The sequence below is a fragment of the Heterodontus francisci genome, chromosome 13 (assembly GCF_036365525.1).
Source record: "Heterodontus francisci isolate sHetFra1 chromosome 13, sHetFra1.hap1, whole genome shotgun sequence".
Lineage (NCBI taxonomy): Eukaryota > Metazoa > Chordata > Chondrichthyes > Heterodontiformes > Heterodontidae > Heterodontus > Heterodontus francisci.
In genome coordinates this window covers 90,874,050-90,886,594 of record NC_090383.1, presented here as the reverse complement: position 1 = coordinate 90,886,594, position 12,545 = coordinate 90,874,050, and the positions used below count along the sequence as shown (strand labels likewise).

Genomic DNA, 12,545 nt, shown 5'->3' with positions numbered 1-12,545 from the left:
TCAAATATTTTGTCTGCTTATGATCCTATGAAGTGTCTTGGGATGTTTTGCCATGTTAAAATGTGGTAAATAAATGTAAATTATTGTAAATGGCTATAGCAGCTGTTGCCTTTGTTTATACTGGTAACTCGCCAAATAATAATTGCGCATCTAGGTGAGTTGCAACTCCTGGAGGGATGTACTGTTACTCAAGTTTAGAAGGAGGCTCTGAATAAAAGTGCTACATTTATCAAAAGATTCTGCTTATATACATTAAGATATTTGTTTAAATTAAGTTGAAGTTTTGTATACATATTGGCCTTTATATATGCATGTATCTGTGTAGGGGAGAGACGGTGGCATAGTGGTAATGTCACTGGACTAGTAAGCCAGAGGCCCAGGCCTAATGCCCCGGGGCAGAGATTCAAATCCCACTGTGGCAGCTGGTGGAATTTAAATTCAGTTAATTAAAAATCTGGAATTGAAAGCTAATCTGTCATGGTGCCATGAAACTATCATTGTTGTAAAAACCCATCTGGTTCATTAATGTCCTTAACAAAATCTGCCGTCCTTACCTGGTCTGGCCTACATGTGACTCCAGATCCACAACAATGTGGTTGACTCTTAACTGTCCTCTGAAATGGCCTAGCAAGCCACTCAGTTCAAGTGCAATTAGCAATGTGCAACAAATGCTAGCCTTGCCAGCGATGCCCACATCCCATGAAAGAATAAAAAAAAATTATATGTACACACCATGTTAGATAGCCAGTAAATAGTGGTTCCCTCATATTACATGCTGAGACTTATTGATGTATTTGTAACATTTATATACCCGCAAGGGAAAAGGAAAACACTTTTGTTTCCAATGCCTGGACAGATCTCTTATACATTCTTCCAGATTAATTGGAAATAGTCATTTGGTAGTACATAAGTCAGGAGCGTGATGGAATACTTGCCTGGATGGGTGCAGTTCCAACAACACTCAAGAAACTCGACACCATCCAGGACAAAGCAGCCTGCTTGATTGGCACCCCATCCACCAGCTTCAACATTCACTCCCTTCACCACCGATGCACAGTGGCAGCAGTGTGTACCATCTACAAAATGCACTGCAGCAGCTCACCAAGGCTCCTTCGACAGAACCTTCCAAACCCGCGACCTCTACCACCTAGGAAGCCAAGGGCAACAGATGCATGGGCACACCACCACCTGCAAATTCACCTCCAAGCAAAACACCATCCTGACTTGGCACTATATCACTGTTCCTTCACAGTCGCTGGGTCAAAATCCTGGAACTGCCTTCCTAACAGCACTGTTGGACTGCGGTGGTTCAAGAAGGTGGCTCACCACCACCTTCTCGAGGGCAATTGGGGATGGGCTCTGCCAGCGATGCCCAAATCCCAAGACCGAATAAAAAAACAAAACCACACTTGGGCAAATGCTACCTGGATGTCAAGGGCACTCACTCTCACCACACCTCTGGAATTAAGCTCTTTTGTCCATGTTTGGAGCAGGGCTGGAACGAGCCAAGTGGTCCTGGAGGAACCCAAACTGAGCATTGGTGAACAGGTTATTGTTGAGCAAGTACTGCTTGCTAGCACTATTGATGACCCCTTCCATCACTGCTGAGTGAGAGTGGACTGATAGGGGGAGTGGGGTAATTGGCTGGATTGAATTTGACCTGTCCAATTGTCCAGGTAGATGCCAGGATTGTAGCTGTACTGGAAAAGCTTGGCTAGGGGCATGGCTAGTTCTGGAGCACAAGTCTTCAACGCTATAGCTGAGATGTTGTCGGGGTCCATAGCCTTTGCTGTATCCAGTGAGCTCAGCCATTTCTTGATATCAAGTGGAATGAATCGAATTTGCTGAAGACTGGTATGTTTGATGGTAGGTCCTCAGGAGACTGAGGTGGATCATCCACTCGGCACTTCTAGCCAAAGATGATTGCAAACACTTCAGCCTAGTCATTTGCACTGACGTGCTGGCTGCTACACCCACTGAGAATGGAAATGTTCATGGAGTCTCCTTCTCCTATTAGTTGTTTAATTGTCCACCACCATTCACAACAGGATTTAGAAGGACTGCAGAACTTTGTTCTGATCCATTGGTTGTGGGATCACTTAGCTCTGTCTAGAGCGTGCTGTGTCCGCTGCGAAGCATTCATATGGTCCTGTGTGGCAGCTTCACAAGGCTGATACCTAATTTTTAGATACACCTAATGCAGCTCCTGGCATGCTCTTCTACATTCCTCATTGAATCAGGGTTGGACCCTGGCTTGATAATGTTAGAAAAAGGGATATACTGGGCCATGTGGTTACAGAACGTGGTTCAATACAATTCTGCTGCTGCTGATGGCCCACAGCATCTCATGGATGCCCACTGTTGAGCTGCTGGATCTGTTCTGAGACTACCGCATTTACCACGGTGGTAGTACCACGCAACACAATGGAGGATATCCTCCATGTGAAGATGGGACTTTGTCTCCACAAGGACTGCATGATGGCTACTCCTATCAATACTGTTAAGGACAGATGCATCTGCAACAGATGGATTAATGACGATCTGGTTAATTAGGTTAGTCCCTTGTGTTGGTTCTCACCATTTGCCACAGGCCCAGTCTGGCAGCTATGTCCTTCAGGACTCAGCAGCTCGGTCAGTACTGGTGCAACCGAGCCACTCTTGGTGACGGACATGCAAGTTCGCCCACTCAGAGTACATCCTGTGTACATTATCTTGGCCAGACTGCTGCACTGAGACTGATTAGCTCTGATTTCTGAAGTTCAGTTACAGTACAGAAACTCAGTTGAAGCTTCCTTTTCGTGGAGGCAAGATCTATAAATAGAGTGATGGAAAACAGAACCCAACAGTACGGATTTATAAATAGTTATTTTAATCTTCTGGGAAAATGGGTTTTCTGTGGATAATTTGTGAAATGTTATAAGCTCAAAATCAGAAACTGTTTATTTAGGTGAATGTTCTTCCTTTTGCATGTATTACAGTGGAATGTGGCTGCACATTTTTGGCAGCAGTTGGCTTCTTGTTAATAACTAAAAAGAATTCTTTGCAGAATCTTGGCACAGATAAATGTGCAATGTACAAAAGTATTTCAGAAATGTGAGGTCAATTTCATGAAAAGAGAGCGCTATAAAACTTAATCCATTGTAGGACCTTAATGGGTGCCTTAAAATCCCGTTACCCTAATTACAGAAACAGTTAGGGACTTGTATGTTATGCAGAAGACTCCGTGGAGAAATATAAAGATTACTTATTGACTCTGTGTTTATTTTCATTTAATCTGTATTTACTTTCCCACTACCTTTTTAGTTATTAAATGCCTACTGACCTGTCTGTCAGATGAGATCAGACAGGCTGAAAGATCTCTGGTGCACACTGCAGCTTCCAATCCCTTATATGGAAGAGTTCATTGCATCATTGGAGCTCTGCAACAATTGTCTCTAAAGTAAGTGATCTTACTTATTAATGCCAACTGGGTTGCAACATTCCATGGCCAAATATATAGAAAATACCTACGCTGGTCCTTGTCCTTGGGTAAACTCATTTTGGAAATGTCAGGATTTACCTCCAGTACATGTTAGGCCTGTAGGTGGTGCTATGATTACATGTATAATTTGAAACACTTAAAATCATGCAATTTTTGCTCCAATCTCAGTGCTGTCACTCCTCTCTCCCTTAAAGTCAGCATCCATATTAGCATGTAGATCATTACAGTTCCACCCGTCTCCTCCATTTGCCTCATCGAAAAAAATGTATCTTCAAAAATTCCATCCTCATAAATAAGTGGCCCCGATACTATGATGTATTTTGCGTGGCATAAAATAGCTTATCCTCTGACTCACTGCTCAACACCACTATTACATTGAGAAAGATACATCAACTTGGTTTTATTACACTTCATAGTCAGACATGACACTCTTGCATGCTAATATTTTGTATCCCTAAAATTGGGAATTTATTTATGAACACGACAAGCAATTTTCTCAGTTACCGTTTCCAGCAGTTGGGTTTTTTGGTCTTAAAGGGACAGCTGCACTTCTACAGCCACGCTGTGTGTTTCATGAAACAGTGCTCCTGTTTTATACAAAAATGGTATCATCCAATTTGAAATGAGAAGTGCCACGAAAGAACCACCAGTAATGTATAAAAATGCTTACCATTCATGTAATGTATGTTTTGATTTATAATTTAATTCAATGCAAATTTTGCAGAGAGCCCAAGCTAGTATTTAAATTCACCAATACATCAAAGTGCACTTGTTGAAGAGAGCTGATGGCTTTCTTACGCACCGAACATTATTGGGTGACTGAATCCTTAAAATAGACTTGCATGTTTAATGTAATAATTAATAATAGCCGGATTGTTTACACGGCCTGTGTTACTGTTCATATTAACAATGCTTTTAATGTCTTTTTTAGGTCAGTATCAAAAATAGCAGACTGGAGGGAGACTGTAGCAGAGCTAATTTTAATGGCCTACGATCTGTCTGCAGTTGTCTCTCCTATTTGCCAAAGTTCCTCACCGGAAGGCCTAATTCCAATGGATACAGACCTCGGTAAGGCACTGCACTTCAAATAACAGATATCAGAGCAAAATTTATTAGAATGATGTTACCAGGGTTGAAGTTTCATTGAGACCAGAGTTGCTTTACCTCTTCTTTGTCCCCTCTTATTTTTTTCTCTTCCATATGGGTAACCATGTGCAGGTTCTGTAATCTTTGTAAAATAACCACTTTTTTCCATCACTGCTGTTTGAGGTCTCAACGAAAGGGTTTAAATTGGAAATTTGACACGTGAGGAATCGCGAATACTTTATCACATTCTTAATCTGCTTTCTTCCTGTTTTACTCTTTCCTTTTTGCTTGTTTTCTGTTTTAACGTGCAGTTCAACTTGGAATTATTCCATCACTCATGAACACTGCAACCTGTTGTCAGAAAAATATATCCCTTGCTTTTTACTTTAGTTCGGACAAGACAACCAGTTTGGTGAGACGGGGATAACAGCCAAAGTATAGTCAATCAACCAGAGTTTATTAAGGTATGCTTAACAATTGGCAATGAGCAACGACTGTCCATGGGTCCTTGCTTTCCCGAAACTGTCAGACTCTAGATGACATTCTCCCCCCGTTCCTATTTTTCTGGTCTTTAGCAGTAGTGAGAGTACCTTGGACAGGCTCCAGGGATTTTTATACAGTTCTAATCATGTATTCTGGTGGTTCAGTCCCTGGTTTCATACATTCCTTTTTTGGTCTTAGGTTCATTAGTTGCTTTCTCATTGTTTATGAATTATTAGTTTTCTTGTTAATGATGAAGCCTTTCCCCAATCTACATTTTCAGTTGGGTCCAGCTGTCTGGTTAATTACATTATTCATCACATTCATACACAGGGAATACATTCCACTCTTCATTTTACACCTTGTCCTAACCCATGCCGTCTGGCTTCTCTGTTTATTCACACTGTCTGATCATGTAACACTTTCGACCCTTGCTTTAAGCAAGCTGTGATTTCCCAATACTTGCAACTGTCTGAAGTTATAGTTATTTTCATACACATTTAATCATACAAAAGCATAAGGTTTGCCACAGTATAAGAACGACGGTGCACTGTCTTATAGAGCAGTAGTATTTGGTTGGCAAGCATTATAATAGGTGCTTCAGCTTAAACAACGCCCACCAGATTCATGATTTTCTCCTACCGTATTTGGTAAAGGTAACCAAATCCTTCCATTCATATGGTTAATATTATCAGTAGCTTATTTACAGAGTTATGTCAGCAGACTATTACACATAATTGTGGCCATCTCCTGGATTGCAACACACGAAGTTGGCATATGTGGCCAGTTTAACCATTCAATGCAAACAGCTCTTCACAAACCAGCGGTTAACGCTTTGCTTACCAAAAGCTCACATAAACATTTATAAAGTACAGTACTTAAAATTCATGGTACAAGGAAAAATATATGAAACCTGATATTTCTTACACTTCTGAACCTATAATATTGTCCCAGGCCTCCAATTGTGTTTCATTATTTTTTGGATTCGCTGTCATGTCTGAATATGGTACTTTTGAGACTCTTGATGAGTATTGTGGATGCATTTAATATTGTAGCAGTCAGTGCAGAAATAGAATCAATCAGTTATGCAGACAGGAAGAGGCTGTGCATTCGATGCCCGCCACACATTACAGCAGCTCAGTGCCATACAGGACAAAGCAGTCCACTTTATCACTGCACCATCCACCAGCTTAAACATCCACTCCCTCTATCAACGGCATGTTGTGGTTGCACTGTGTACCATCTCCAACAGGGTTGTCCAACAAACGGCCCGCGAGCCAGGATCCGGCTCGCCAAAGGTTTCCATCCAGTCCATGGGTATAAACTGTACCCGGGGCCCGTACCTCATCCTCCCCAGGGGTCCAAGAATGGAGTTGAGAAATTCCGCATTGTCAGACTGACTTTTTAAAAAGATTGCAAGTCTGTTTCACAGCTGACAGAGCCTGACATCGGGAAAGTAGTTTCTGAACTTTGGGCAGATTCGGGGTTTCCCGGTGGCCTTTTTAAAAAAAAAAAAAAAAAATTTCTGAGCCAGTCCGAAGTTCAGAAACTGCTGTTCCCGATATCAGGATCAGTCAGCTGTGAAACTGACTTGAGATTTTTAAAAAACTGATCAACCATCTGCTGAGCTCTCCTGTTCCCTACAACTGTCAGAGAGAGAGAGATATTGGGGGGGGGCAGGAACAGTGCGAGAGAGGAGGAGGGGGGGGCGGAGCGAGAGAGGAGGAGGGGGGGGCGGAGCGAGAGAGGAGGAGGGGGGGGCGGAGCGAGAGAGGAGGAGGGGGGGCGGAGCGAGAGAGGAGGGGGGGGGCGGAGCGAGAGAGGAGGAGGGGGGGCGGAGCGAGAGAGGAGGAGGGGGGGCGGAGCGAGAGAGGAGGAGGGGGGGGCGGAGCGAGAGAGGAGGAGGGGGGGGCGGAGCGAGAGAGGAGGAGGGGGGGGCGGAGCGAGAGAGGAGGAGGGGGGGCGGAGCGAGAGAGGAGGAGGGGGGGCGGAGCGAGAGAGGAGGGGGGGGGCGGAGCGAGAGGAGGAGGGGGGGGCGGAGCGAGAGAGGAGGAGGAGGGGGGGGCGGAGCGAGAGAGGAGGAGGGGGGGGCGGAGCGAGAGAGGAGGAGGGGGGGGCGGAGCGAGAGAGGAGGAGGGGGGGGCGGAGCGAGAGAGGAGGAGGGGGGGCGGAGCGAGAGAGGAGGAGGAGGGGGGGCGGAGCGAGAGAGGAGGAGGAGGGGGGGCGGAGCGAGAGAGGAGGAGGAGGGGGGGCGGAGCGAGAGAGGAGGAGGGGGGGCGGAGCGAGAGAGGAGGAGGAGGGGGGGCGGAGCGAGAGAGGAGGAGGGGGGGCGGAGCGAGAGAGGAGGAGGAGGGGGGGGGGCGGAGCGAGAGAGGAGGAGGGGGGGGCGGAGCGAGAGAGGAGGAGGGGGTGGGGCGGAGCGAGAGAGGAGGAGTGGGGGGCGGAGCGAGAGAGGAGGGGGGGGCGGAGCGAGAGAGGAGGGGGGGGGGGACAGACCGAGAGTGAGAGGGGGAACGGGGGACAGAGAGGGAGGGGGAACGGGGGACAGAGAGGGAGGGGGAACGGGGGACAGAGAGGGAGGGAATGGGGGCAGGAACAGTGCGAGAGAGAGGAGGAAGGGGGGGCGGAGCGAGAGAGGGAGGGGGAAAGGGGTACAGTGAGAGAGAGGGGGAAAGGGGTACAGTGAGAGAGAGGGGGAAAGGGGTACAGTGAGAGAGAGGGGGAAAGGGGTACAGTGAGAGAGAGGGGGAAAGGGGTACAGTGAGAGAGAGAGAGAGGGGGAAAGGGGTACAGTGAGAGAGAGAGAGGGGGAAAGGGGTACAGTGAGAGAGAGAGAGGGGGAAAGGGGTACAGTGAGAGAGAGAGAGGGGGAAAGGGGTACAGTGAGAGAGAGAGAGGGGGAAAGGGGTACAGTGAGAGAGGGGGGGAAAGGGGTACAGTGAGAGGGGGAGAAAGGGGTACAGTGAGAGAGAGGGGGAAAAGGGGTACAGTGAGAGAGAGGGGGGAAAGGGGTACAGTGAGAGAGAGGGGGGAAAGGGGTACAGTGAGAGAGAGGGGGAAAAGGGGTACAGTGAGAGAGAGGGGGGAAAGGGGTACAGTGAGAGAGAGGGGGAAAAGGGGTACAGTGAGAGAGAGGGGAAAAGGGGTACAGTGAGAGAGAGGGGGAAAGGGGTACAGTGAGAGAGAGGGGGAAAAGGGGTACAGTGAGAGAGAGGGGAAAAGGGGTACAGTGAGAGAGAGGGGGGAAAGGGGTACAGTGAGAGAGAGGGGGGAAAGGGGTACAGTGAGAGAGAGGGGGAAAAGGGGTACAGTGAGAGAGAGGGGGAAAAGGGGTACAGTGAGAGAGGGGGGGAAAAGGGGTACAGTGAGAGAGAGGGGGAAAAGGGGTACAGTGAGAGAGAGGGGGGAAAAGGGGTACAGTGAGAGAGAGGGGGGAAAAGGGGTACAGTGAGAGAGAGGGGGGAAAAGGGGTACAGTGAGAGAGAGGGGGGAAAAGGGGTACAGTGAGAGAGAGGGGGGAAAAGGGGTACAGTGAGAGAGAGGGGGAAAAGGGGTACAGTGAGAGAGAGGGGGAAAAGGGGTACAGTGAGAGAGAGGGGGAAAAGGGGTACAGTGAGAGAGAGGGGGAAAAGGGGTACAGTGAGAGAGAGGGGGAAAGGGGTACAGTGAGAGAGAGGGGGGAAAAGGGGTACAGTGAGAGAGAGGGGGGAAAAGGGGTACAGTGAGAGAGAGGGGGGAAAAGGGGTACAGTGAGAGAGAGGGGGAAAAGGGGTACAGTGAGAGAGAGGGGGAAAAGGGGTACAGTGAGAGAGAGGGGGAAAAGGGGTACAGTGAGAGAGAGGGGGAAAGGGGTACAGAGAGAGAGAGAGCAGGAAAGGGGGACGGAAAGGGGGCAGAGAGAGGGGGGGGAAAGGGGCGCAAAGAGAGAGAGGGAAAGGGAGGACTGAGCGAGAGGGAGGTAGAAAAGGGGGACAGAGAAAGAGGGTGTGGGGCAAAGGGGGACAGACAGAGAGAGAGGGAGGGGATACGGGGACAGAGAGGATGGGGAATTTTGCCAAAATTCCAACTGCCCATTCTGCTGGCCTGTCTATGTCCTGTTGCAGTTTATTGGTGGTATCCTCACTGTCTGCCACACCTCCAAGTTTGGTATCACTGGCAAATTTTGAAATTTTTCTTTATCAAAAATGGCAGCGGTCCTAGCGCTGAACCTTGGGTAACACCAGTGTCTACCACATTCCAGTCTGAAAAACAACTATTTGCCACTATTCGCTGTTTTCGGTACTTAAGCCAATTTTTTTTTATCCAAGCTAGCACTGACCCTTCTATTCCATGAGCCTTAATTTTGTTAACCAGCCTTTTATGTACTTTGTCAAAGGATTTCTTAAAATCCATGTAGACAACATCCATTGCTTTCCCTTCATCAACTTTGTCTGTTACCTCATCAAAAAACATTATATTAGTCAAGAACAATCTGCTTTTTACAAGGCATGTGGCTGAGCATACTCCAGCTGCCCATTTGTCATACCTCCATCTTTTGGCATGAAGAACAAAATATTGAGATAGAGAGATGCATAGGATGGAAATCCAGAAAAAAAACTTACACAGGAGCACAGATAGAGAAAATAAACTGCAAAATCAAAAGAATAAAAAATGCAAATACTTCAAATTGCAGTGCCTGTAGAAATTCTCTGCTGATATAGTTGAATTTATTGCTTTGGGTAACTTTTAGAGTCATAGAGTTTTACAGCGCAGAAACAGGCCATCAAGCCTATCTATTCTAATCCCATTTTCCAGCACTTGGCCCGTAACCTTGTATGCTGTTGTGTTTCAAGTGCTCATCTAAATATTGTCCTATTGTGTAACTTTTTAATGAAGCTAATTCTCCCAACTAAATGTAAACCATCTTTTTTATAGTTTTTAAAAATTCTGGGAACAAAAGAAGAAAGCTATTAAGATGCATGATTGAGTATTTTGTGGTAGTGTTTTACTATGAGAAGTCATAAGGAGAGCTAGTGTGAAAATAGAAATGGCACACAAGTGCTCTTCAAAAGTGGTGATTAAAGCACATTATTGAGGCTGATATAATGCGACTTCAATCCAAAACCTAATTCCACGAGATAACTGGCCTGAGCAGGCTTAATGATAGCAGTCGATTCAAAAGTATTCCATTTACCAGTGCTTATTTCTTTGTTTTGTGCACATCATTCCACTTCGGTAAAATAAAAAGTCGTGTTAACATTTTAACAGAGACTGCTGAAAATTTACAGAAGATTCTAAATGAAATAAAGCCATGGGACACAAATGATTATTTTGCACAAGTAAAACTGCTGAAAAGTGATGAAGACCATGAGTCGAACAAAAATCTCTTTGAAGGTTGCAAACCTTCTGAAAATTTGAGCATGGCAATGACAGGTAACAGTCAAATATTCGTATAAGCATTTGTACATTAAGGATAACTTCAAGTTTCAAAAATAAAAACAAGAAATGCTGGAATCACTCAGCAGGTCTGGCAGCATCTGTGAAAAGAGAAGCAGAGTTAACGTTTCGGGTCAGTGACCCTTCTTCGGAACTGACAAATATTAGAAAAGTCACAGGTTATAAGCAAGTGAGGTGGGGCAAGATAACAAAGGAGAAGGTGTAGATTGGACCAGGCCACATAGCTGACCAAAAGGTCATGGAGCAAAGGCAAACAATATGTTAATGGTGTGTTGAAAGACAAAGCATTAGTACAGATTAGGTGTTAATGCACTGAATATTGAACAGCAGCAAGTGCAAACCTGAAAAAAAAACAGTGGGTAAGCAAACTGAACAAACTAAGATGAAATGAAATAAATGTGAAAAAAAGATTGTAAAAAATGTGATTTGATTTGAGTGAAGGGGAAAATAAAATGAGAATAGTCCACAGATGATTGCTACCCAAAAATCGGTTCTGTTGTCATACGTAGTGAACAGTCGTGAGCAGATTAGACATTATATAGCTACTTCAAAAAAGCACTTCTGCATAAATGAGATGTTAGCAATTGAAATATCATTATAACAGCCATTTTTTGACAGTTAAGCTATATCTGTTGCTGGTGCAAAGTGTGTTGGCCATCTTATTGACCATAGAGCGATCTTTTCTTTTTTTCTTTTGGGCCTCCTTATCTCGAGAGACAATGGATATGCGCCTGGAGGTGGTCAATGGTTTGTGAAGCAGCGCCTGGAGTGGCTATAAAGGCCAATTCTAGAGTGACAGGCTCTTCCACAGGTGCTGCAGTGAAATTTGTTTGTCGGGGCTGTTGCACAGTTGGCTCTCCCCTTGCGCCTCTGTCTTTTTTCCTGCCAACTACTAAGTCTCTTCGACTCGCCACATTTTAGCCCTGTCTTTATGGCTGCCCGCCAGCTCTGGCGAACGCTGGCAACTGACTCCCACGACTTGTGATCAATGTCACAGGACTTCATGTCGCGTTTGCAGACTTCTTTGAAGCGGAGACATGGATGGCCGGTGGGTCTGATACCAGCGGCGAGCTCGCTGTACAATGTGTCTTTGGGGATTGTGCCATTTTCCATGCGGCTCACATGGCCAAGCCATCTCAAGCGCCACTGACTCAGTAGTGTGTACAAGCTGGGGATGTTGGCCGCCTCGAGGACTTCTGTGTTGGAGATACAGTCCTGCCACCTGATGCCAAGTATTCTCCGGAGGCAGCGAAGATGGAATGAATTGAGACGTCGCTCTTGGCTGACATACGTTGTCCAGGCCTCGCTGCCGTAGAGCAAGGTACTGAGGACACAGGCTTGATACACTCGGACTTTTGTGTTCCGTGTCAGTGCGCCATTTTCCCACACTCTCTTGGCCAGTCTGGACATAGCAGTGGAAGCCTTTCCCATGCGCTTGTTGATTTCTGCATCTAGAGACAGGTTACTGGTGATAGTTGAGCCTAGGTAGGTGAACTCTTGAACCACTTCCAGAGCGTGGTCGCCAATACTGATGGATGGAGCATTTCTGACGTCCTGCCCCATGATGTTCATTTTCTTGAGGCTGATGGTTAGGCCAAATTCATTGCAGGCAGCCACAAACCTGTTGATGAGACTCTGCAGGCACTCTTCAGTGTGAGATGTTAAAGCAGCATCGTCAGCAAAGAGGAGTTCCCTGATGAGGACTTTCTGTACTTTGGACTTTGCTCTTAGACGGGCAAGGTTGAACAACCTGCCCCCTGATCTTGTGTGGAGGAAAATTCCTTCTTCAGAGGACTTGAACGCATGTGAAAGCAGCAGGGTTTATAACTGAGTTTATAACCTACTGAATAGGGAAAGCTTACTGTGTTTACATTTTTTTCCCATCTTGAATCATCCTTCACATTTCATCATAGGTACATTAGGCAACTCTGCATAGGAGTTGCCCAAAACTGCAGGAGTACCTAGGCTTTTTTATAAATGTTGTTGTGTTCCAAATGACCTGTTGACTCTCTGCTCTCCCCCTATCCTGAAGGCAGTGATTTACACTAGTGCCCATTTCATG

General features: G+C 46.0%; 1 protein-coding gene across 8 annotated transcripts in view; it reads left to right on the top strand.

Moving 5' to 3' along the window:
• Positions 1 to 12,545, top strand: part of thada (THADA armadillo repeat containing) — a 432,101-nt gene that overhangs the window by 45,893 nt on the left and 373,663 nt on the right. For 7 of the 8 annotated variants that reach the window (XM_068045168.1, XM_068045167.1, XM_068045171.1 and 4 more), the window contains 3 exons: positions 3,304 to 3,439; positions 4,413 to 4,549; positions 10,295 to 10,459. In XM_068045168.1, the coding sequence (XP_067901269.1) occupies positions 3,304 to 3,439; positions 4,413 to 4,549; positions 10,295 to 10,459 (438 nt within the window). The remainder of the gene's footprint in view (positions 1 to 3,303; positions 3,440 to 4,412; positions 4,550 to 10,294; positions 10,460 to 12,545) is intronic. The other variant, XM_068045169.1, reaches the window with a different exon arrangement.